The sequence below is a fragment of the Calonectris borealis genome, chromosome 12, assembly GCF_964195595.1.
Source record: "Calonectris borealis chromosome 12, bCalBor7.hap1.2, whole genome shotgun sequence".
NCBI classification, from domain to species: domain Eukaryota; kingdom Metazoa; phylum Chordata; class Aves; order Procellariiformes; family Procellariidae; genus Calonectris; species Calonectris borealis.
This window is the reverse complement of record NC_134323.1, coordinates 1,461,060-1,483,621: the sequence shown is the minus strand read 5'-3', so window position 1 is coordinate 1,483,621 and position 22,562 is coordinate 1,461,060. Positions and strand designations below refer to the sequence as shown.

Below are 22,562 nucleotides of genomic sequence, written 5' to 3'. Positions count from 1 at the left end.
GGGGGCACCGGGAAGGTGCGGGTGCCCTGGGATGGAGGGGGATGCACAGGGAGAGCAGGGCGGTGCCGGGCACCGGGGCAGGTGCAGGGGAGCCCGGGGCGGTACCGGGGGGACGGGGCAGTACCGAGGGGGGTCGGGGCGGACCGGCCCGGGCGGGGCGAGGAGCGGCGGGCGGAGCCCGTGGCGTGGGGCGGGGGGGGGGGCCGGGCCGGCGCGGCCCCACGTGCGCGTGACGCGGGCGGGGGCCGGGAGCCGGCGGAGCGGCGGGGAGCGGCGGGGAGCGGCGCGGGGCCATGCAGCCCCCGGCGGCATCCCCCGGCCCCGCCGCCCCGGCGGGAGCCGAGCTGCTGCGGTGGCAGTGGCGGGAGGTGCAGGCGCCCTGCCTGGTGGCCGCCTGGATCCTGGTGGCCAGCCTGGCCAAGATCGGTGAGTGTCCCCCCACACCCCCCCCACACCCCCCCTTCCCCGGTCCCCCGGGGCTCCGGGCGCAGCTGCGCCCACCCGCGGGGCAGGCAGGGTGGGATGCGGCATCCCCGGTGGGCGCGGGGGCGAGGGGTGCCACTGCACACCAAGACACGGGTCATGGGGACAAATGACCAGAGCCCGGCTGGTCACCGTCCTCAGCTGGGCTGCGGTGATGGCCTGGCACAACCCCGCGCCGCGTCCCCCATCCCCTTCCCTGGGCTGGCAAGCAGTGACAAGGTACAGCCCAAGGGACAACGCGGGGGCCTGGTCCCCTTTTCTCCGCGAGGGATGGACGGGTGGGCACAGAGGAGGGACGGTTCAGGAGGAGAAGAGCTGAGCAGAGATGTCCAGCAAGGATGTCCCATGCCCCGGAGGCTGGCACAGCACGTGCCGCTGGCAGGGCTGGAAGCTGTTTGAACCCCCCCAGCCCCGGGAAGGGTTCGGTGGTGCCGGTGTTGGGCAAGATGTGTCCCCAGCAGCCTGGGGATGGGTCCGTGCCTGCGGTCCCCTCCGGTGGGTCACTCCAGATCTGCATCGCCTCGGGCTCTCGTGCTCCCCAGCACAGGACCACGCAGCCGGGGGGAGGCTCTGCCGCAAGAGGCTGTGTGGGAAGGTGCAAGGAGGATGTGCGTGAGCTGCCGCAGGGCTGTGCCCCCTGCCAGCGGCCCTGGGTGCTGGGGAGGGGATGCCCGCGTGTGGGTGCCGAGCAGGGTCCCCAGGGGTGGTCCCCCGTGGTGCCCCAGGGGACGAGACCGTGACCTTGAGGCAGGTTTCCTCCTTGGGCGCCCCGCTGCGGGCACAGCACCCGTGGCGGGGGCACAAGCACCCTCTTAGTTTGGAGCCGGCTCAAGAAATGCGGGTTCGGAGTTAGGCAGAGGAGTCTCCGAGCAGCCGGGGACCAGCAGCAGCTCCCAGTACGCAGGGGACAACTACAGCTGTCACCACCAGCTGGCCTCTGCCTGTCCCAAGCATCATCGAATACGCTGCTGTGGACCTCGCGCTCCTCTCCTTCCTCGGCTTTCTCACAAGGGAGACCTAAAGCATCGCGAGGAATGAATTAACGGGCGTCGTGAGCTTAAAAGTACAACCCTCTGCCTGCAGCTGTGCCACCTCCAGCTGCCGAGCGCGTCCCTCCTACCTGCAGGAGATCAGAGAGACGATCCCTTGCCCTGGCTCTTATCTTCTTCTCTCAAACGTCTCTCCGGAGCTGCTCCCTGTGCAGGTTTCCCTTTGCCCCGGCAGTGCCGCTGGGTGTGGGGGGACCTGAGCCAGGCTCATTCCCAAGCCCCCAGCCCCGCCACGCTGTTCCAGGCCTGAGGTGAGCTGATGGCCGCTCTCCCTCTCCATCTGGGAGACACAGCTCCGATGGTGGGTAGCTCTGGGCTGCCTGGCTCAGCACATCCGATGGGTCCGATGGATACTCACAGCCCGGAGCAAGGAGCTCCTGGAGGCAGGGCTGCAGGCAGCACCCTGGCAGGGGTGTCCCTGGAGGTGGCACGTGATCCCACGCATGTACGGTCCCCAGGGTGCACAGGAGCCCATGGAGGAGATGGAGCCGGGGGTGGAGGACGTCGGGCAGCGGAGGGGGCAGCACCGGCTGCGGCGGCCGTGGACGCCGGGCGTAGGCTGGCGCAGAGGAGCCGTTGCGGTTGCGGCGCTGGGCTGCCAGCTCACAGCCCTGTGACTGCAGGGGAGGAAGCGGCCCCGTGCCTGGGTGATGGGGAACTGACACTGCGGGCTCTGTTCTTGGAGGCGGTCACGATGCCGGGGTGCCCCGAGCCAGCAAACACCCGGGGCGGGGAAAAACTTGCTTGGGTGTTGCCTTCCTGCACAGCGAGGCATCATCCGGGCTTTGCTGCCTTTTCCGTACTTGGTCAGAGCACAGATCTGCTTGAACAGGATGTGGGCAAGAGGGAAATTAAGGTCCGGTGAGGAGCATTGCCCCAAACCTGCTCCTCACCCAGGGCTGCCCCGTGGACAGGGGTTTGCCAGCAGACCCAGCAGCATCCCCATGGGTTGCAACCCTCTCTCCTTGCACCATCACCTCTGTCCCCGGCTGCTTCTGTCCTGGTTTAGGTTTCGCCATTTCCCAAGCACCCAAGGAGCGGAGCAGGTTTTGACCCCAAGTCCTCCTAATGCCAAATCCTGTATTATGGATGCCTGAGCGTGGATTATGGCTCTGAAGTTAAATCACATGTGGCTAAGTTACCGTTGCTGTGGGAACCTTTAATGCTGAAATTCTTGACTAGCGCGTGTAAAATTAGAGCTCGTTCCACCCATCCCCGCGGTGCAGAGGAGCTCGTGTGCTGTCATTTGCTCGGGAGGGCGGCAGCATCCCCCCTCAGCCAGGGCATTTTTGGACAAGCAGGGTCTTTCCCACTGATGCTGCTCCCTTCTTTGCCCAAGTTTTTGGCTCGGGGGAAAGAAGGACGGGTGACAGCCAGGAGCCATGTCCCCATGTCCCCATAGCATCTCTGTGGGGGCTCTCCTGGGTCTCTCCAGCCAGCCAGGACACATCTCCACAGCACAGGGAGTTCAGATGGGTTGCTGGAGTGGGGAGTGGGGATCTTGGCAATGCTCCCAAGCGTGCAGAAAGGGGCTGGACGCCTCGTTCCCTTCTTGAAAACTTCAGAGCTTTGTTCCTGTGGGTGGGAAGCGGTTTCGCAGCCTGCCGCAGGCGCTGAGCGAGCGCCGTTCGCCCACCAGTGCTGCCTTCGCTGGGCTCGCGTGGGGTGAACAGGGCTCTACCGTGGCTTGTGTGGTCATTTAGCAGGAATTCGGCTGGGCTGGAGCTCAGCCAGCCCTTCTCCGGGCTGGAGGGCTGTAGTGTCCGTATCGCCGCTGCCTCCATGGCTGAATCGCAGCCCCTGGCAGCGAGCGGAGGCGGCTGGGGGTGAGGGTGGATGCCCCGGGCTCTGCGGATGGGGTGCTCGGCTGCAGAGCTATGGCAGAGGCTTGGCCCGGGTGCTCTGCGGCTCTTTCCTCTTGAGGTGGTTGGTGATGGAGCTGTAGATCACGCCGCCCTGGTGCTCGCCACTCGGCCCTTGCCGGCTGTGGCAGGGTTCCTGGGGCGTTATGGCAGGGGAGCAGTGCCGGGGCTCGCCAGGATGGCACGGGCAGGACTTACCATGCCAAAGAGCAGCGCAGGTCGCTGCAAAGGTCTCAACGAGAGGAAAAGCGGCCCTTAGCCTGCATGTCTGGTGGTGGGCTCCCCAATCTTGTCTCTGCTTAGGAACCAGATCTTTGACATTGAGTTATCTCCTCTAATTCAGTGCTCAGCTGCAGCGAAGGAAAGCAAATCGAGTAAGAGGTGTTAGGAAAGGAGAAAGGAAGAACATCAGGAGGCCACGACCTCGGTGCTCAGGGTGTCCGCATCTTAGGGACACTGGGACCCGTCCCAGAAAGGATAGAGCAGGACTGGGATAGGTTCAGAGGCGAATGACAAGGGCGTAGAGACATGGAAACCTACTGATGAAGCACTGCCTGTTCCTGGGCTCCTCTCCAGGTCTATGCCACTGGAGACAGGACTCTGGGCTAGGCAGACCTTATGGTCTGTCCATGGGGATTCCCAAGGAGGGAAGAAGCCTAGGGTCGGCATGTGACCACAGCAGAGCTTTCTTTCTGGTAGGATGACTTGGCACAAGCAATGGGCACTTTTAATCCAGCTAAAGAGAGCTTTAGGGACTGGAGTTTGGGTTGGCAGCAGGGCTGGGCTTGCAGCTAAGTGACAGCTCAGAGGCTGCTCTGATGTCCCTTGTACCTGCTGGGTGCTCAAGGACAGAGGTGGCTCTGGAAGTGCCTGGAGGAACCTACTCCCCAGGAGAAGGTTTCTTCATCTGATGGCCAAGTCATGCTACAGAGCTGGGCTGGATGTCACGAGTGATGGCAGAACGACGAGGGGGCAAAACTGCTGTGACCCTCGACAGCCTTTCCCCAAGCACTGCCCTTTGGGGGTAGCAAAACCACAGCACCCTGCGCTAGGGAGGGGAAATCTGCAGCGATGGGGGTTGCCCACCTGGAAGCTGGAACGATTTGGGATTACACAGGATGCCCTGGCCTTGGGGACAGGGCTGCCTGGAAGAGCGAGTCCCCTGTGCTGGCTGGCGTGACGTCCCGCTGGCTTGTTCCTGAGCTGCAGGCTCATTGCCACATTGCTGATGGATGAATACCAGCGCGCACACTGCTTGCTTTAAAAAATAAATCCTGTTCCATGGCAGTTTAAGATTTGCTCCAAACCTCGCATGGAATAAACTGATTATTCAAAGCATCTCTAAATCTGCAGCTCCCGTGCGCCTGTTTTTTGCATGCAGGTAGGTTAGCCGGTGCTGAGGAAGGTTGTGCTCTGGCACGGAGACCGGCCGACTGGCTTGTGCTGCAGTGGTTTGCATGCTGCTCCGTCTGCTTGCTCAGACGGCTGCAAACAAGGTCACCCCGTCATCCTCATCTCTGAGTGGGGTAACGTGTCCCGGTGAACCAGGATGCCTTCGCTCGAACAGCAGCCGGCATTGTTTGAGACACTGTGGTTGCTGGCTGCTTTTATCCTTTAAGTGCAGATACCAGCGGCCCAGAAAAGCAAAATGCCCAGCTGCTTGGCTTATTAGACAGTGGCTGAGGAGGAGAGGGAGATCCCAAAGAGTCAGGGACCTGAAATCCTGACCTGGGAGCTAACTGGAAGGTCTTCTGTAGAAGAAGACCTTAGGTGCAGCCTTAGGTGCTCGGGGTCCATCATGCATCAGCCAACCCTTCTGTGGAGCTTGTGGATCTGGGATGCTGTGTCCATGTGCCTGTTTGGCTGATGCTCTCATTCTTCTTTTCCTTCTAGTTTTCCACCTGTCAAGGAAGGTGACATCCATCGTCCCGGAGAGCTGCCTCCTCATCCTGCTGGGGCTGGGCCTGGGGGGCATTGTGTTGGCCGTGGCGAAGAAAGCCGAGTTCCAGCTGGAGCCCAACATGTTCTTCCTCTTCCTTCTGCCCCCCATTGTCCTAGACTCAGGCTACTTCATGCCCAGCCGGCTGTTCTTCGACAACATCGGCGCCATCCTCACCTATGCGGTGGTGGGCACGCTCTGGAACTCCTTCACCACCGGCACTGCACTCTGGGGGCTGCACCGGGCTGGGCTCATGGGTGGGTGCACAGAGCTGCCCAGCTTGGACCACATCCCCAAAAGATGGGTCGGAGGGTGCAAAGCACCCCCAAGTTCAGAGCCCACTGCTCAGCCCTGCCGTGGATTCCCAGGAAGCGGTGCAGGAGCAGGGTCCTGGCATCCTGGGAATGGTGCTCTGGCAGGACCGACAAGCGTGCAGGACAAACGAGCCCTGCTCGGCTCCGAGCTGACTCATGTCTTTGCTATTTTTGTCGCCGACCTTGGCTAGCTTTGCTGGCTCGCTGCCGTGTTCTGGCTAGCTTTGCTGGCTTGCTGCCGTGTTCCTTGTCCTCGGCTGTAGCCACTGGCCCTGGCTGGCCTGGGCCGTGTTTTGAGTCTCCTGAGCCCCGAGGAACTGCTTGATGCCTGGACCTGAGGTGGGGCTGCTGAGCCTCCTTCGGTGCCTATCTGCCGGAGGGGCAGCGATGCACCTGGGTGCCAGGGGGGATGTCCAAGCCCTGCTCCCTTCATGCTGCAGCAAGGATGTGCTTTGCCCGGGGGACCCCGGAGGTCTGGGAGCATTCCCTGGCTCAGCCCACTGCACTCCAAGTTGGGGTGCTGCGGCCAAGTGACCGGGAGCAGATGAGGGACAGGCTTGTTTCAGCCTGGTGAAAGGGGCTCTGGGGCAGATGGTCTGCCTGAGCTTGGTCCTTCTGTCCTAGCAGATCCGGGCGTCGAAGCTGGGCTGATGGATTTCCTGCTCTTCGGCAGCCTCATTTCAGCTGTGGACCCTGTGGCAGTGCTGGCCGTCTTCGAAGAGGTCCATGTAAACGAGACCCTCTTCATCATCGTGTTCGGCGAGTCTCTCCTGAACGACGCTGTCACCGTGGTGAGTTGGAGTTTGGGGATCCCAAAAGTGGAGCCCAATGTGTGCCAGGGCACTGAAGTCCCCCGAGGTGGATAGAGGATGCAGGTGACAACCCCAAGCCGGGGGCAGACCCATGCCACGCTCTCTGGGTTTCTCCTCTCTCCTGGCCCTGGGGACTTTACCTGCCGAGATGAGCTGTGTTGCCTGGCAGATTTGAGGCAGGCGATGCCTCTTCCGCAGGGTCCATCCTGCCCGCCGGCGCTGCCCCTCTCAAGGCAGGGCAATACCCTGCCTTCCCCAAGGGATTTGCCTTGCCTGCAGGTGCTGTACAAAGTCTTCAACTCTTTTGTGGAGCTGGGCCCAGCACACATCCATGCCACGGACTACGTGAAGGGGGTAGGTGAGTATGTGCCCCACCAGCCCCTCCGACTCTTCCTCTGGGGTGGAAGTGTGAGGGGCAAGCATGGGTGCTGTCGTACCCTGGGGTGGGCACTTAGCACCACCGCTCTATCATCTCCATCCCAGTGGTCACACGCCGGCTGTCATCATGGGATGCTTTGGTGGGGAACCAGGTGGGAACGTGGGGCTTGGCCAGCCTAGCGTGGCATGGCCGTGGGACACAGGAGCCGGGCTCGCTTGCTTATGGTGCATATGAGTCTTCTCCCCCCACCAGCCTCCTTCTTCCTGGTGAGCCTGGGGGGCACGGCCGTGGGGCTGCTCTTCGCCTTTCTCCTGGCCCTGATCACGCGGTTCACCAAGCGCGTGCGCATCATCGAGCCGCTCTTCGTCTTCCTCCTGGCCTACGTCGCGTATCTTGCTGCTGAGATGGTCTCGCTCTCCTCCATCCTGGCGTGAGTACCGGGGCGTCCCCTGGGGGGGTCCAGGAAATCAGGGGTGCAGTGCTGAGCAGCAAGAGGTGGCGAGCAGACCCATTCCTCATCCCGCCAGGGGTCATGCTGGCTCCTTCTGCCCCTCTGCAGAGTCACCTTCTGTGGGATCTGCTGCAAGAAATATGTGGAAGCCAACATCTCCCAGAAATCCCGCACCACGGTCAAGTACACCATGAAGACACTGGCCAGCAGCTCAGAGACCATCATCTTCATGTTTCTGGGCATCTCGGCTGTGGACACCTCCAAGTGGGCATGGGACACAGCGCTGGTGCTGGGCACCCTGTTCTTTATCCTGCTCTTCAGAGCAGTGGGTCAGTCTGCCCCACTGTGCTTCTGACCCAGCCCTTTTCATGTCAAAATATGGTATCCCCCAAGAAAGGCTGGGGCATGGGACCAGCGACAGCTCCTGGCCTGGGCTTTGCCCCGTCTCCAGGAGCAGGCAGGGCTCTGCTGGCATCCCAGGCTCTCCTTCTCCTTCTTCCCTAGGCGTTGTCCTCCAGACCTACGTGCTCAACCGCTTCCGCCTCATCCCCCTGGACAGGATCGACCAGGTGGTCATGTCATATGGTGGCCTCCGCGGAGCCGTGGCCTTCGCCCTGGTCATCCTGCTGGACAGGGCAAAGGTGAAAGCCAAGGACTACTTTGTGGCAACGACCATTGTGGTGGTGTTCTTCACTGTCATTGTGCAGGTGAGGATGGGCACCGTGCCCTCCTTCAGTGCTGCTTTCTTGCCCAGAGCTGTCCTGGGGGGCCAGGCGGGCACTTGGGGACATGTGCTTGGGGCAAGTACCTCTTTTCAAGTCACCTTTGGTCCTAGGTGCCTCCTGGCACCCCATCCATCACGAGGCTGGCATGCAGGACCGCCCCGGCGGCTGTTGTGATGGTGGGGCCATGGCCCAAGTTGTTTCCCCGTTGGCCTCTTGTTCCGGGACTCGCTCCAAGAGCAGCAGCAGCAGCATATGCCTGGCCAGGCTCTTCTCTTTACAAAGCTGCCGATGGCCCATGGCTCTGGGGTTCCTGCGCCCCGGGACGGGGAGCCGTACAGCGGATGGATGCGAGCCTAGGGGAAGAGGGACTGGGGGGGTACGACATGGTCGCTGCCTGCTGGGACACAGGACCATCACCCAGGTCCCGGGTGCAGGTTGTTGGGTTGGTAGGGGCACGCGTGGCCAGCACTGCTGCTGTCCTCAGTCACTTCGTGCTGCTTCTGCTCCCCATGCCCCAGCCACGCACCCTCTCGCCCTCCCAGTCTTTCCCTTGCCTTCTCCTGCCGTTCCAGGGCCTCACCATCAAACCCCTGGTGACGTGGTTGAAGGTCAAGCGCAGCGACCACCACAAGCCCACGCTAAACGAGGAGCTGCATGAGCACGTAGGTGCTGGTGCCGGAGGCTGCCCGGCACCCCGCACTGCCGGGGCTGGGCGAGGGTGATGCACGGCCTCGGCACCCCCGGGGCACCTGCAGCCTCGCCACCCCTCTCACCCTCTTCTCCTCGCTCAAGGCCTTTGACCACATCCTGGCAGCAGTGGAGGACATCGTGGGCCACCACGGCTACCATTACTGGCGGGACAAGTGAGTGTCTTAGCCAGGATCCTCCATCAGCCATCAAGTGGATGGTGGATGCATGCCAGCCATGGGGACATCGCAGGGTCCCCGCTGCAGCACACCCCTGCTGTAGGCAGGGCAGCAGGACCAGGAAGGCTGTATGTCTGTCCATCAGTCCATCTGGAAGGGGACCGTCTGGCTGCTGTTGTGCAGCAGACCAAGCTCCCAAAAGCATCCCAGAGAAAGGTCGGGCAGCTGTGGCTGGGGATGCTGCAAGAGCTGGCATTGCTCGCCCATGCCGGAGCTGCTGGGGGGCTGTGGGGTGTCCGTGGTGATGACGATGGCCCTGTGCTTCCCCACGGATGGAGCTGCGCTGGGCACTGAGGAGGGAACAGCCCTGTTAAAGCCTGGGCAGTGTTTATGTGCAGCAGAGCGACAGGAAAAGGATGCGAGAAGCCTGTTTCCTGGAGGGGAAGCCCTCCCGCGGGGCAACCGCGCCGGCCCCAGTCCCGCTCCCATCGCCTCCCGCAGTCCCACTGGTCTCCGGCTTCCCCTTGGGCAGGGACGAAGGGTCAGCGTGTCCCCTCCCTCCCTGGCAGCGTGTCCCTGGGCACAGCCAGGTCCTGCGTGCCCAGCCCACTTTCACCATGCTTTGGACGCTCTCAACCTTGCTTGGGCAGCGGGTCCGTGGCCCGTGGGAGCTAAACCGCCCGTGTCTTCATCTCGTGGCAGGTGGGAACAGTTCGACAAGAAGTATCTGAGCCAGCTCCTGATGCGGAAATCTGCCTACAGGCTGCGGGATGAGATCTGGGATGTTTACTACAAGCTGAACATCCGTGATGCTATCAGCTTCGTCGACCAGGTAGGGGCATGCGATGGGGGCCGGGCGGTGGGATGGCCCCGACAGGAGCCGGCTGGCCTGGGGTGGTGGTCCACCCCGTGCATAGCCATGCGTGTCCCCTCTGGCCAGGCAGTGGGGACCCCCCCAGCCTGGCTGGGTCCCCACTGCCCCGATGCCAGCCTTGCCCTCCCACCTCCCAGGGTGGCCACGTGCTCTCGGCAGCCAAGCTGGCGCTGCCCTCCATGCCCAGCCGCACGTCCATGTCGGAGTCATCGGTCACAAACCTCCTGTGAGTACGAACATCCCTCCGAGCCCCTGGGCAGACCTCGCTGGACCCCTGCAGCCGCCCCCTTCCCCGGGGGTGGGTTGTGCCAGGGCTGGCAGGGGGCTGGCAGGATGCAGGCATGGAGCCCAGCATCTCCATCTCCATCTCCCCGCCAGGAGAGAGAGCGGGAGCGGTGCGTGCCTGGACCTGCAGGTGATCGACACGGTGCGGAGCCGCCGGGACAAGGAGGACGCTGCCATGCACCACGTGCTGCGAGGGAGCCTCTACAAGCCCCGTCGGCGGGTGAGCGCTCCCCGGCCGTGGTGTGCGGCTCACCCTGAGGGTAGCAGCACCCGCAAGAGGAGCGGGGATGGAGGATGCTCCGTGGGGCCAGCTGCTCACCCTGTGTCTCTTTGCCTCTCCCTCGGCCAGTACAAGGCCAGCTACAGCCGTCACTTCATCTCTCCAGATAAACAAGAGCGCCAAGATAAAGAAATCTTCCGGCAGAACATGAAAAGGCGGCTGGAGACCTTCAAGTCCACAAAGCACAACGTCTGCTCCTCCAAGAGCAAGGCCAGGCTGAAGGAAAAGGGCAGGAAAAAGGCAAGCGCTCCCCAACCTCCGGCTCCGTTACCAGCTCTGAGATTTGGCCTCCCCCAGGCTGCAGACAGTGAGGTCCTTTGGGAGTTAGTTGAGGTGCTGCAGGGCATTGGCAGCTCCAGGGCCAGCGTGGAGAGCGGCTCACCTCATCTCAGTCCTGCGTGTGAGCACACGGGTCTCGCATGTCCACGTGTCCCCACCACGCCAGTGCTGCCACAGGGTGGCTCTTCCCTGGGCAAAATGGTCCCGAGCCCTGGAGGAGCCCCACGTTTGTTTTCCAAGAGGATTCAGCATGAAGTAGCCTGAACGTCAGTGCAGATCCAGGCTCAGAAGTGTGGCACTGCGCCTTGAACTGGGCCTTAGGTGTCTTCTCTCGTTTGGAGGCTCTTGAAGCCATTGCAGCTGAGCTGTTTATTGTAGGGCCATGAAGATGCAACGCCTAAGGACTAGGAACCACTGACTGCCAGCTGCCATCTAGCCGGGGTGGGAATCTGTGTCCCCGGGGTTACCCTGGCTTGCAGGGCCGCCTGGGTCGGGGTTAGAGGTTTGCACAGGGCAGGTCCCAGCCGGTCCCTCTTCCTTCGCAGAAGAACATCTCTCTGACCAGCGACGCACCCAATGGGAAGACGCACAGAAACGTCCCCTGGCAGGAGGGAGGTAAGGCCGGTGGCAGGCGAGGTTTGCAGGTCCTGGCAAGGGAACCTGTTGGGGTGGGATGGGAGCAGCCCGCTGTGCCTGCCCACGGTCAGCTCGGTGGCACCCGGGGTTGCGCTGGCACCAAGTCCTTCTCCCATGGGTGCAGTCCTTCCCCCACAGGGTGCCCCATCCTCCAAACCAACTCCCTCCATCTGGCTGCAGCTCCTGTCCTGGTGATGGTCAGCTCAGAGGAGGAGGAGAGCGATAGCTCGGAGACAGAGAGAGAGGACGATGAAGGAATTGTATTCATCGCTCGAGCCACCGATGAGGTCCTGCAGGGAAAGACAACTCCTGGTAGGCACCAATGCTCCCCGCACCAGGGCAGCTGCTGTTGGGTGGCTTGTCCTTCCTCCACCTGAGGAGCAAAGTTGCCTTGGCCTGGGCAAAACCAAACTCAGCAGAGCATGAATGGGAGAATCGCTCTTCTCTGTGGCTCTGGAGGCACGGCAGAGCCTCCTGGTGGCTCCTGCATACCTGGGCCAGCTGGCCATTCCGTAGTGGTTGCTTCTGCAATGTTTGCAGGGCCCAGGTTGAGAGCAAGAGCTGTGCAAGATCCTTCTCACTGTCCCTCCTTCTGTATCCCCAGGTAGCCTGGATGTCTGCCCCAGCCCCTGCATCATCCCGCCATCGCCCACCTTGGCAGAGAAGGAGCTGCCGTGGAAAGGAGACCAGGCTGATTTGGCTGTTTACATCTCCTCGGAGACCACCAAAATTGTGCCAGTGGATATGCAGAAGGCGTGGAACCAAAGCATCTCCTCCCTGGAGAGCATTGCTTCCCCCCCAGGCATCGAGAGCGGACCTCAGCATAGGAGATTCGCCTGCCCTGTGCTGGAGGAACAACCCCAGTCTGCGAGCCAGGCGATGCCGGAGCAGAGCTCCTGCTTCCAGTTCCCCAGCCACATCTCTAAGAGCGGCCGGTCGCAGAGCGACAGCAGCCCGGACGGCGCTGAGCAGCAGGAGCTGCAGCCTTTGATGGCCACGGAGGAGCAGGGCAGGATGCTGCCCGCCGCGGAGCCCAGATGGCTGATGTTCAACAGAGCGAGCCACCTCTGAGGCAGACTGCAGATGGGGAAGGGGCTGGGGGCTGCGGACGGGCTGCTGTCTTGCATTGTAAAGCTTGTGTATGTCTCCCTGAACTCCAGGAGTGGCAGGAGAGCCCAGTACTCCTCCCGGAGCTGCACTCCAAGGTGGGCTTTGCCCGAGCACCTACTGATGCAAAACTGGTCAATAATTGGGCTGCATCAGCAGGTACCAGCCCCCGTCCACACAGGGAGGCACAGACCCCAAACCTCTTTCTTCCTCTCTGGTCCCTACACATCTTCGCAGCGCTGGGAGGCCAGAGAAGTTCCCCCCAGGGCTGGGATCCCAGACGGACTCGATCCTGTCGTGGCTGTGCTGCCCTGAGGTGTAGGGGTGCTGGCTTATGGGCTGTGACTGCATGAGCTGATCCCCAGCCGGGCTGTGAGTAGGAGACCTCCAGGGAGAGGGCTGGGAGCGGCAGCCTGTGCACGAGAACCCATCCACACCCAGCGACCGAGGCGTTGACTTCAAGGTGTCTGCAGTGCTGGTTCCTCACAGCATGCATGGAGCTCAGCCAGGAGGCCAGAGATGGGCTCCTTGCGACGGCAGCTCTGTGTTCCCTGGGTTATGGAGGTACTGCAAGGGCAAGGCCATGACCTTCTCAGGACTGGGAGCAGTGCTCCTGGGGTTTGGCTCCACCAAGAGCCGGACTAGTGAACCTGTATGCACAGGGACTCCTCTAGCACCCAACCTGCTTCAGCCTCATGCCTGTTGCCTGGATGTGTTCCCAATAGCTGTGGTGTTCAGCTTTCTGGCTTTGCTAGGAGGCAGCTGCCCTGCACAGCATCCTTGGCATTCATCCTGCCTATGTCCCAGTCCCTCCAGTTGCCTGGAGCCTGTCAGCTGGGAGGGCTGGTCATGGTGCGAGGAGTGGAGCAAGCAGCAGGTATGAACGTACATCAGGAACAGGGGTGATGGGCAAGAGCTGAGTGCATCTTCAGAGGTCTGTCCCCACCACCTTCCTCCCAGCTGCCCCTGGTCCCTGCTGAGAGGGTGGTGGGACCCGGTGGCGATGGCCCACACAGTGAATTATTCCTGGTGTGAGGGCCAAGAATTGCTCCCCAAGAACAGCTCAGCATGCAAAAGCTCAGCACAGCAGCCAGGCACCGGCAACGCGGGAGGGTTGGGGATGCTCCTCCTAGGGACAAATGGGGACTTGGGCTGTTAACGCCCCAAAGCAGGTAAATAACTGCCTGTTCCAGCTATGTGGGCGTGCTGAGCCAGTAGGTGTCAAGGGGACACGTAGATGCACTGGGTGAGTGAGCCCAACGTGGGCAAGCGAGCTGGCGGTACCCTCTGCTACTGTTAGCAAGGCTCAGCAAAGGCTGTTCTGCTCTGTACCTGTCCCACCAGATGAGCATGAGGTTTTTAAAAGGTTTTTATATAGTTTTGCATTTCTGGTCTGCCTTATTCTCGTTTTGATTTCTGATATTGGGCCATACTAAATCTCTAGCTGGGTCAGTGTTTTCTGTAGCCATGGGCACCACAAATGACTCAAGACTTAATATCTTATTTGCAAGAATATTGTTTTAATGTGAAAATATATGCAGAGTATTTTGTAATGTTCAATAAATCAGAGTTGGAGCAGGCGTTGTGGTCTGGTTTCTCTGCTGTCTGAGAACCTCAGCACGTCCTGGTTCCTGCAGCTCCTCGTTTGGTTCTCCCTCGCAGGCACCGTGTCCCTGTGCCTCTCTGCTCTTTTCCACTTGAGGCCACAGCCCCCCCCTCAGACTCGATGTGCCTAACTGGATTTCCTAGTTTCGATAATGTTTGTGGAAAATGTGAAATTCTTTCCGAACAGAAGCTTGCCTGCAGCCGTCATTAGGCCGTGTGTCGGGGAGCAGCCAGCAAGAGGCCAGCAGGCAGCCGGGCCCTTGCTGCCCAGTGTCGTGGCTGCCTGCACAGCAGCAGAGTGCTGGGAGCCCAGATCTTCCCATGTCCATGCTTCCTCTCTCTTTGCCAAAAATACGGTTCAGATGGGTCTGATTCAGGGTATTCTGGATCACAGGAACCTCCCTGCATCAGTGCGTGCTGGCTTTGTTCTTCCCTTGATCTGCTGGCTCCACTTCTCCTAAAGGAGGGTAAATGTGATTCACAAGATCGATGTTTGGCTTGTATTCAACCTGGCATCTACCGTCACCGCCAGGTCCTTTTTGGCAGGGTCCCTATACAGCTCCTAGTCCCGAGAGCTTTGTACTGGTCCCTCTGGAAGCTCTTGCTCCTCCTGACGTTTCCCATCTGCCTCACATCCCACCAACCAGAGATGCTGGCTGAGCCGTGCTCTGCGTGCCGGACCTCAGTGCCAGCGTTTCCTGCAAACACAATCGCTTTGGCAGCGCACCAGGTTGTGCGGGCCAGGTTGTCTTCCTGGAAGCGGCGGGTCTGCAGCATTCAGGTCCTCAGAGGAGGAAAAGCAGACGTCTCGGCTTTGGGAAACACTGGGGCTGGTTGCTGCTGTCTCACACGGTTATCTGAGCCTAGACGCTGTGTGTGCAGGCTCTCCATGCCACCAGCCAGCAGCTGGCGAGCTTGGAGCCCACTCTTCCCACCCTTGACCCCAGCCATGTTGTGACCAGGGATGGTGGCTCCTTCTACACCCTTCCCCACAGAGTTTTATCAGTTTTTATTCTCATACTCCACTCTCTGTATTTCACTTTACATGAAGAGAGAGCAGGCAGCGTCCTTCCTGCACAGGACCGCTCTGATCCTTCCAGCATAGCGCAGAGCCGTCTCTTTCAGCCTAAAAATACTAAAGTGCTTCAGTGGAAAAACACAAGAACCGGGCCAAACCATGAACACATGTGCCCAAACCTCTGCTTCTCCAGGACCGAGTAAGGCATAACCAAAGGAGCTGCTTGTCAGACTGTAACCCAGAACGTACAACCCTCTGACTGTTATTATAAGCAACCCCATTCCGGAGCTGCCTGACTATCGCAGACCATTCATTTTGCATGCAGGCTTCTCCTTAGAGCCTGCCATTAGATCTGCACATTTTTTCCACAGTGATTTACTTTCTCCAATGCTCAGCTCGTCCAGTTTCTCCGTGGTACCAGAACTTGTGAAGTCAGCAGAGGATGTAAGGCAGCTCTGGTAACAGGGGCATCAGCTGGATGGAAGAGCCAAGCTGTGGGCGATGGGCTGGTTTTGGCCATCTCCCAAGTCAGCTAAGCAGCAGCATTGCGTAGTTGTCTTAAAATCATCCCCTCCCCATTGCACAATGCATGTTGGAGCATCAGGTAAATTTTAGGCTGGAAGGGGCTCGGGAGGTCTGCGGTCCAACCCCAGCTCCATGCAGGGCTGGTGGCAAAGCTACAGCAAGTAGCTCAGAGCCTTGTCTAGTTGGGCTTGGAAAGTCCCTGAGGATGGAGATGTCACCCTGTCCCAGAGCCACACCACAGCTACACCACTCTTGTGCAGAATAATTTTCTCCTTATGCCCAGCAAGAATTTCCCCTGGTGCAGCTTGTCCCCGTTGCCTCTTGTCCTTCCAGTTGTGTCTCTGAGAAGAGTTGGGCTCTGGTTTCTCTGTGCCCCCTTGTAGGAAGCTCCCCTCTTTGCCTTGTCTTCTTAAAGCTGGCTCTCTCTGCTACATATATCTATCTATCTGGTTCTGGGGAGCCCCAAATTGGAGCTAGTACCCGGTTGTGCCTCACAGGTACCAAGTCAAGAGGAATAATCATTTCCTTAAACCTGCCAGCTTCACGTTTTCCATTGCAGCAAGGGCACTGTTGACTCATGGGCAACCTTGCATGATTTTTCATTCTGCTCTATTTCTGGAGCACTTCTGACGCCCTCGTGTGATGTTTTCACGACGGCCTATACCGGCACAAGCGGTGGGAAGCTAGTGAATGGGAGCCCAGCTTCTCACCTCCCACTTGGCCCCAGCAAGCACAAAGCATGGCAGAGGCTTCGGCCACGCTCACGTTTTCACAGAGAACAGTGGGAAGGCAAATGCAGGAGGATTCAGAAGTTCAGTCTGATCGTATCTGGGTACACACATTTTGGAGACACATCAGTCCGTTCTTTGCTCCTTCCTGCTCCTGTCCGACTGTCCAGGCATTCATCTCACCTAGATTTGATCAGACTGAACACCTCTCCTGAATTCTCCTGCGTTTGCCTTCCTGCTCTTGGCACGTGAAGCAGCCATCCCTGCTCCCTGCTTTCACTGGAATCCTCCTCTGCCTGTTGGTGGAGAGAACAATTCATTTTCACTCCGGAATTACCTCCGGAGGGGCGGATGCCAGCCCTGGTCCTGGTCTGCCCCGCTGCACTGGCCGGTGAAGTCGTGCAGAAGTTGCTCGGTTGATGGGATGCAAGCCGGCCGGGGCCGTGCGGCGAGTGGCTGGTGACGGAGCCGGGATCAGTCAGCAGCCGGGGAGGATAATGAGGAACAGATTTGTGCTGGGCAGCGGTTCCCATGCTGCGTTCCAGGGCAGAGCGGCCAGGATGGGAGAGCCTTTGTGCTTTGCGCTGCACCTCTCTGGCGTGTGTCAAGCCAGCCCCTTGGCTTGCCCGTGTCTCCTTGCTGTCTGCCGGCGGTGAGCGTCTCCGGGCTCCCCGCAGAGCTGGGGACCCTCTCCAGTGGCTGTGCCACCCGCCAGGCTGCAGGGCTGGCCAGGAGGCTTTCCCTGCACCCCGGCTGCGCGGGGGAACAAGCTGCAGCGTGGAGTGGCTGAGGATAGAGAAGATCAGTGGGATCTTTAGGTTAGCAGGAGCTGGGTGGGGTGATCCACACCCCCCCTTCGTGGTTCAGATTTCCCTGCTTTTGCCTGGAGGAGCAAACGCGGCTGTGGGACTCTCTGGAGGACTGCGTGGCCAGGCTGCTGCTCCCGGGGACGCTTGCAGAACAGCCAGGATGGATGTCGACATGGCGGGGGCTTTGATTTTACAAGTACCCCAGATCCTAGAGTTGTGATCCGCAGCTGGACAGAGCTGTTCCGGGCAGACGTGGGGAAGGCAAAGATCCGTGAAGAAGCCACCTGAGCTCCTCTCGCCTCACCTTCTCCTGGCATCCAGTGCTGCGCAGCCAGGTTGCCCCGAAGGTAAATGAAACCTGTGGCGGGTTAGTTGGAGAGGGAGGGTGCCGAGGACACTCTGGGGAGGTGGCCACCAGCCCAGTTGGTCTGGTCTGCATCAGACCACAAGTTGTCCCGAGCCTGTCCATGAAGAAGGGCTTGGAAAGGCCACAGGGTACTGGTAGAGCCCAGACTCTGCGGAAGGTCTGCTGTATTTGTGCTTTGCTCTCCCGCAGTGATGCAGGGCGATCCTGCTCATACACAAGCTTTGCCTCCCGGAGCCCAGCCAAGCCCACGGTGTTAAAGTCAGAGAGCCAGTTAAAGCTTTGCTTTGGTTCCTTGGCTGGCTGGGGGGAAGCTGGCTTCTGGGCTGTGCATGCACCTGGGGCCTCACCGTGTGCGGATCCCTGGCGGTTTTTGGGGCTCCGAGGCTCTCACAGGCAGCCGGATGAAGCGTGGGCTCAGAGCTGCCCCGAGAGGTACGGCTGGTGCCGGGACCACGCGAGCATCACTCATGCAGGGGTCACCCCCTCCAGATTTCTCCCGGACACTTAGGGTCCTGCCTGCTTTCTCAGAAAGCCTCACCTCCCAGGGCCAGGATATTCTCTTGTCTACCACATACGTGCGTGTAGATACAATATTTTCAGCAGACATCCCTTCCCTCTCCCATTTACGGAGAAAGCTGGCAAAAGCTTCGGAAAGGTACCCCGGAAAGATTGGGGGAAAAAAAAAAAAAAAGAAAACAACTGTGAAGGCCCAGAACGATTATGTTTTCACATGTCGTGGTGCAGGGCTGGCTGATGGCAGCCGGCCGGTGAAGGAGCACGCGCTTGTGTTTGCCGGGACCGCAGGCCTGTTGAGCGAGCAGGTTAGCCGGGCTGCTGCCGGGCAGTTAACCGGTGACCCCTGCTAGGCTCCCTCCGATCTTTGTTTTCTCCTAGGGGGAGAACAGACAGAATTGTTATAAATGTTCAGGGTTTTTTTTTTTTTCCCCTTAGCAAAAATAGCTTTTGAAGCAAACAAGAAATTATAGAGACTAAAAAAGTGAAGAAAGTCTAGCAGCTACCTCGCCGTGCCTGGATTTGTCTATAAATCCAGCTCCACGTGGGGGTGTCGCTTGACCAAAGGCACCCAGACTGCCCCGAAACTGCTAGAAATGGGGGGACCCGTGCCCCCCTCGGCCCTGGGGAGCCAGAGGCCTGTTGCCCTGGAGGCAGGGGTGCGAGGGGAGCATCTCCCAGGGTGACACACCCAGGGTTTATGAGGTGGAAGAGTTCCCGGCGCTGGCTGTGCCCCTGCGGGGCTGGAGCCGGGCTGTGCTGGAGGAGCCCCCCCGCAGGGAGCCCGTTACCCCGGGCCGGGGCGGGCCGGGCCCCGCCGGGCGCCCGAGGGAGGCGGGGAGGGGGAGAGCGGGGAGGCCGCACCCGCGCTGCCCAGCGCGGCCGGCAGGTGTCGCCCCGCGCCGAGGCCTCGCCTCGCCCCGCCCGCCGCCAAGATGGCGGCCGCGCTCCCCACACGGGCCTCCCGCGCCGCTGCCCGCCCCGCCGGGGGGGCTGGTGCGGCTGAGCTCAGCGAGGCGTGCCGAAGGCCCCGCGTTGCCACGAAGGGGTGATCTTAAGGGGGAAAAATAACACGTACGTGGTAGTTCCAGGTCTCCTTCGGTGTGCCTGCGGATCAGCCGTGCGCGGGTGAGCTGCTCCCTTTAGCATCCCGCTGCCCTCCTGACCGTTGCTTGTGAGGTGCGGGCAGCTGCCTGCCCCTGCCTGTTGGAAGACCCCCACTCTGCGCTGAGCCCGCCGCGCGGCTGCGGGTGGCCGGTGCTCTCCGTGAGCTTGCGCTCTTCCTCGGACACCATCGCCTCACCCAGCGGCAAACGCAGGCAGGGGCTGCCCTGTCGACCCCAAACCAAAGGAACACTCCAGGAATATCTGGAGTAGGGTACCTGGAGAGGATATTCCAGGGATAGCTGGAATACCAATCCCACCTGCTCGTCCCCCTTACTGCCGGGCTCCTCCGGAGGCACGTGGCCCCAGTGTAACAACAGGGCCAGCACAGATCCTATACGAACGCTAGAGAGGTCTACGCCTCCCGGTCCCTTGCCACGCTTGCTCCGTAGCTGGCCTTACCACATCTTGATCTGGCAGCGGTGATGGAAGAAGGGCGAGTGAGAAGAAAGCAGGAGAGACCGATGGCAGGAGGCATGCCTGTCTGAAGAGGAAGCTGCTCGTCTCCTGTAGGAGACACGTTATTGCTGTTGATGGGATTAAATCCCACCATTTCCTGCTGGTGCTCTCCAGCCCTGGTGCCATGGAGAGAAGGGCTGGCACCACAATCAGTGTGCTTGTTACATACTCATACCCAGCACGGGGTCCTCTCCCTCAGACCCGCACTGTGAACGAAGGGTCCTTGGTGTAGGACCCACGATCTCCATCACACCACCTCCTCCAGGAACCCGCTGTGCCCTGTGTCCCACCCGCTCTGCCTTCCTGCCTGAAATCCCCGCTGTAGGCATTCCCTGAGGTTCACTCCTCTGATTGCCAGCTATGGATGTCCCATGGCAGACTGCTCCTATCCCCGTCAAACCAGTCCTTCCCAGTGGCATCTGAGGAGCCTTCCCATCACCTCCTGTGCTCTGGATCTGCAGTCAGCAGAGTTGGCTCCAGATTCCCCTGGGGAGAAGACCCTTACCCCAAACTGCTGTTTGCCTGCTGCAGAGTGACTCGAACCTCAGCCTTGTGCCGTTACTCTGTTGAGACTGAGATGGAGGAACCAGATCTTTCCCCTTCACTACCAGCTGGGCAAGGCTGGATGGGAGCAAAGCCCATGCCTGTACCAGGGGAGACCATCGCTCAGCTCTGAGCAGGTTGCCGTTCCCCTGCTGGAAATACCGACAGGATTAAGAGTACTTTGAGAAGCACCTGGAGAACCCACAGTGGGACTGCCTGAGTTCAGTGGGCAACACAGCCCAGCTGCTACAGGCAACATGAGAGCTGGTCCCAGGGAACGCCCATGCGGCTGTATAAAGCACTGATTGCATGCCCACAGCTGGAGCTGCACCTCGGGGCTATTGCTCTGCCCCAGTGAGTGCTGAGCTAACCCAGCTGCTTCTCTGCCTGCCTGATCTGGAGAAGCAAACTGCAGGCAGGTGAAAGCTTTCCTTCTTTCTGGAGAGACTCTGCCATGGGAGAATGGTTTGCAGGATCTGCTGGGATCTGCTGGGTGCAGGCTCTGCAAGCGCTGGCTGTAAGTGTGGGGTTTGCGAAGGGCTGGGGGGGGCTGGATGGGGGCTTGGCAGAGTGTGCACCCAGGGGGAATGGCAATCCTGGGGGTCAGAGCTCCTGGAGCAGAGTGAAGGAGGTGCTGCGGTCCCTGGCTGCCACCCCAGGGAGGACCTGGGTACTGGCCCTGGCTCCACAAACTGTGGGGCAGAGGCTGCAGCCAGTGGTCAGAGGGGGGTCCCTGCTGGAGCGGGGTGGTTTTAGCTGGCAGCCCTCCCTCCTGGCAGGGCATAGTTGGATTTAGGTTGCTTTTGGGAAGAGAAGGGATGGGTCTCCAGCTCAGAAGTGTATGCCAGCCCTTGTCTGGTAACAGTTGGTGCTTAGTACCCACTTGGGGCGTCCACTGAGGGCTGTATGTGCTTCTCTTGGTGTGGGCTGGGCAGGTATCTCGTGGCTGCTGGTTGCTCAGGTGTGAGCTGGGCACAGAGCAGGGACACAAGAGGGGGCCTCCTGGTGATGCAGAGGCATGAAGGGGGGGTGTCTGTCTGTCCTTGCAACCCTTGCTCTGTCAAGCAGACCTGGAAAGAGGAGCAGGCCCTGGCAGCTGCGACTGAGGATGGCATTTGCAGTAGCTGTGAGACCCTGTGCTCCACGTCTCCTGTGTCTGTGGGAGAGCAACTGGGGAGGTGGCTGCCAGGCTGGGGAAGGAAGGGCGTAGGTGCCCGCTGGCATGTCTAGCTCGGAGGTGAGCGTGCTGTCTTGGAGAGCACAGTAAACATGTGCTGCGGGGACTAAATAGCATGCAACATGACTGCCAGCAGGGAAGGTAAACAGATGACTGTCTTATGCCATTAAATACGTGGGATCTGGAGAGAGACGGGTCAGTTTTAAGCTGCTCTTCAGAGAAAGCCAATCTGTCCTTCTCTAACCAGAGACGGTGGTGAGTTTTGGAGCAGCAGTCATGAAACCACAGGTGGATTTCTAAGCCAAGAGCACTTTGTCCTCAGGAAAGGGAGGCAGTGCCTGAACTCCAGTGAGACAAACAAGCAGCTCCTTTTAAAAGATTTAAGCTCTTCTAATTGGGTCTGCATCCACAGAGGTGTGCCCCTGCCAGGCTCTGTATCCTACAGGTTTCTGTTCCAGGCTCTTGGGGGGGTTTGGGATCTTCTCTCCAGGGTGGTTGCGACCTGCCAACCAGTGCACCTGCCTAGTGGTCAGAGTACTGGGATGCTGAGACCCAGCACCCAAGCAAGGGAGTCCACCACAGTGGGGAAACATCTCGGGGTGTGTGTGCTGTAGAGAAAATGTGCCTATTGGGAAGGTGCCTGATCGGGGCAGGAGGCCTGGTTTCCATCCAACCCTTTCTCTTACCTGCATCAGTGCGTTTATGACTTTAGCATGAGGAGAAGTCTCTGGAGGACACTGTTGTAGAGGTGTTAACCCAAAAGCGGCATGCAGCGTGGCCACTTGACAAGGTCTGGGGGCACCTGCGTCCCCCCACAAGAACAGCTCAAAGTTAAAGGAGCCCAAAGCTGCTCAGCTTGAGACAAATGTCTTGGGTGTATGCAGAAGCAGGACTTTGTCCTGTGGGCTCTGGCAGTGATCAGCTAGCGCTGGGCTGTGGCTGTTGCTGAGCCGAGACCCTGGGCACTTGGGAATGCCTGGAGCAGGCGTTAGACTAGCAAGTGCTCTGCATGTATTGAGTCCAACTGGCTTGTCTGGGAAGACACTGTGTGCCATCGAGGTGTGCCTTCCTGTCCGTGTGGAGAGGCTTTAAGGCTGGCATTCCCCTGCTTGGGTTGCTCCCCTGTGGGACTGCACACTATGAGCTTGCACATGTGCAAGCAATCTTGCTTGCACATCTGCAGCAAGCCTGATGTGCGATTTTTTTTTTTTAATTTTATTTTTATTTCCCCCCCCCACCCTGTGGTGTTTGAGAGCTCTCAGTGGGACCTTCCTGACTTGTGTACCTATAAAACATCTCCTGTAAAGCCTCCT

General features: G+C 60.0%; 1 protein-coding gene across 4 annotated transcripts; it reads left to right on the top strand.

Moving 5' to 3' along the window:
• The first annotated feature begins 244 nt into the window (after nt 1–244).
• SLC9A5 (solute carrier family 9 member A5) lies at nt 245–13,921 on the top strand. Of its 4 annotated transcripts, none has more exons than XM_075160904.1 (16): nt 245–426; nt 5,288–5,590; nt 6,275–6,438; nt 6,739–6,813; nt 7,091–7,268; nt 7,398–7,618; nt 7,794–7,996; nt 8,587–8,676; nt 8,807–8,877; nt 9,583–9,712; nt 9,892–9,980; nt 10,133–10,259; nt 10,389–10,559; nt 11,144–11,213; nt 11,415–11,546; nt 11,839–13,921. In XM_075160904.1, the coding sequence occupies exons 5-16, from the start codon at nt 7,243–7,245 to the stop codon at nt 12,303–12,305; spliced, it is 1,797 nt and encodes a 598-aa protein (XP_075017005.1). In that variant the 5' UTR covers nt 245–426; nt 5,288–5,590; nt 6,275–6,438; nt 6,739–6,813; nt 7,091–7,242; the 3' UTR covers nt 12,306–13,921. The 4 variants fall into 4 exon arrangements, with proteins under 4 accessions (XP_075017005.1, XP_075017003.1, XP_075017004.1 ...); XM_075160902.1 differs by having other exon boundaries at nt 6,739–6,817; XM_075160903.1 differs by having other exon boundaries at nt 6,272–6,438.
• Nucleotides 13,922–22,562: the final 8,641 nt, after the last annotated feature.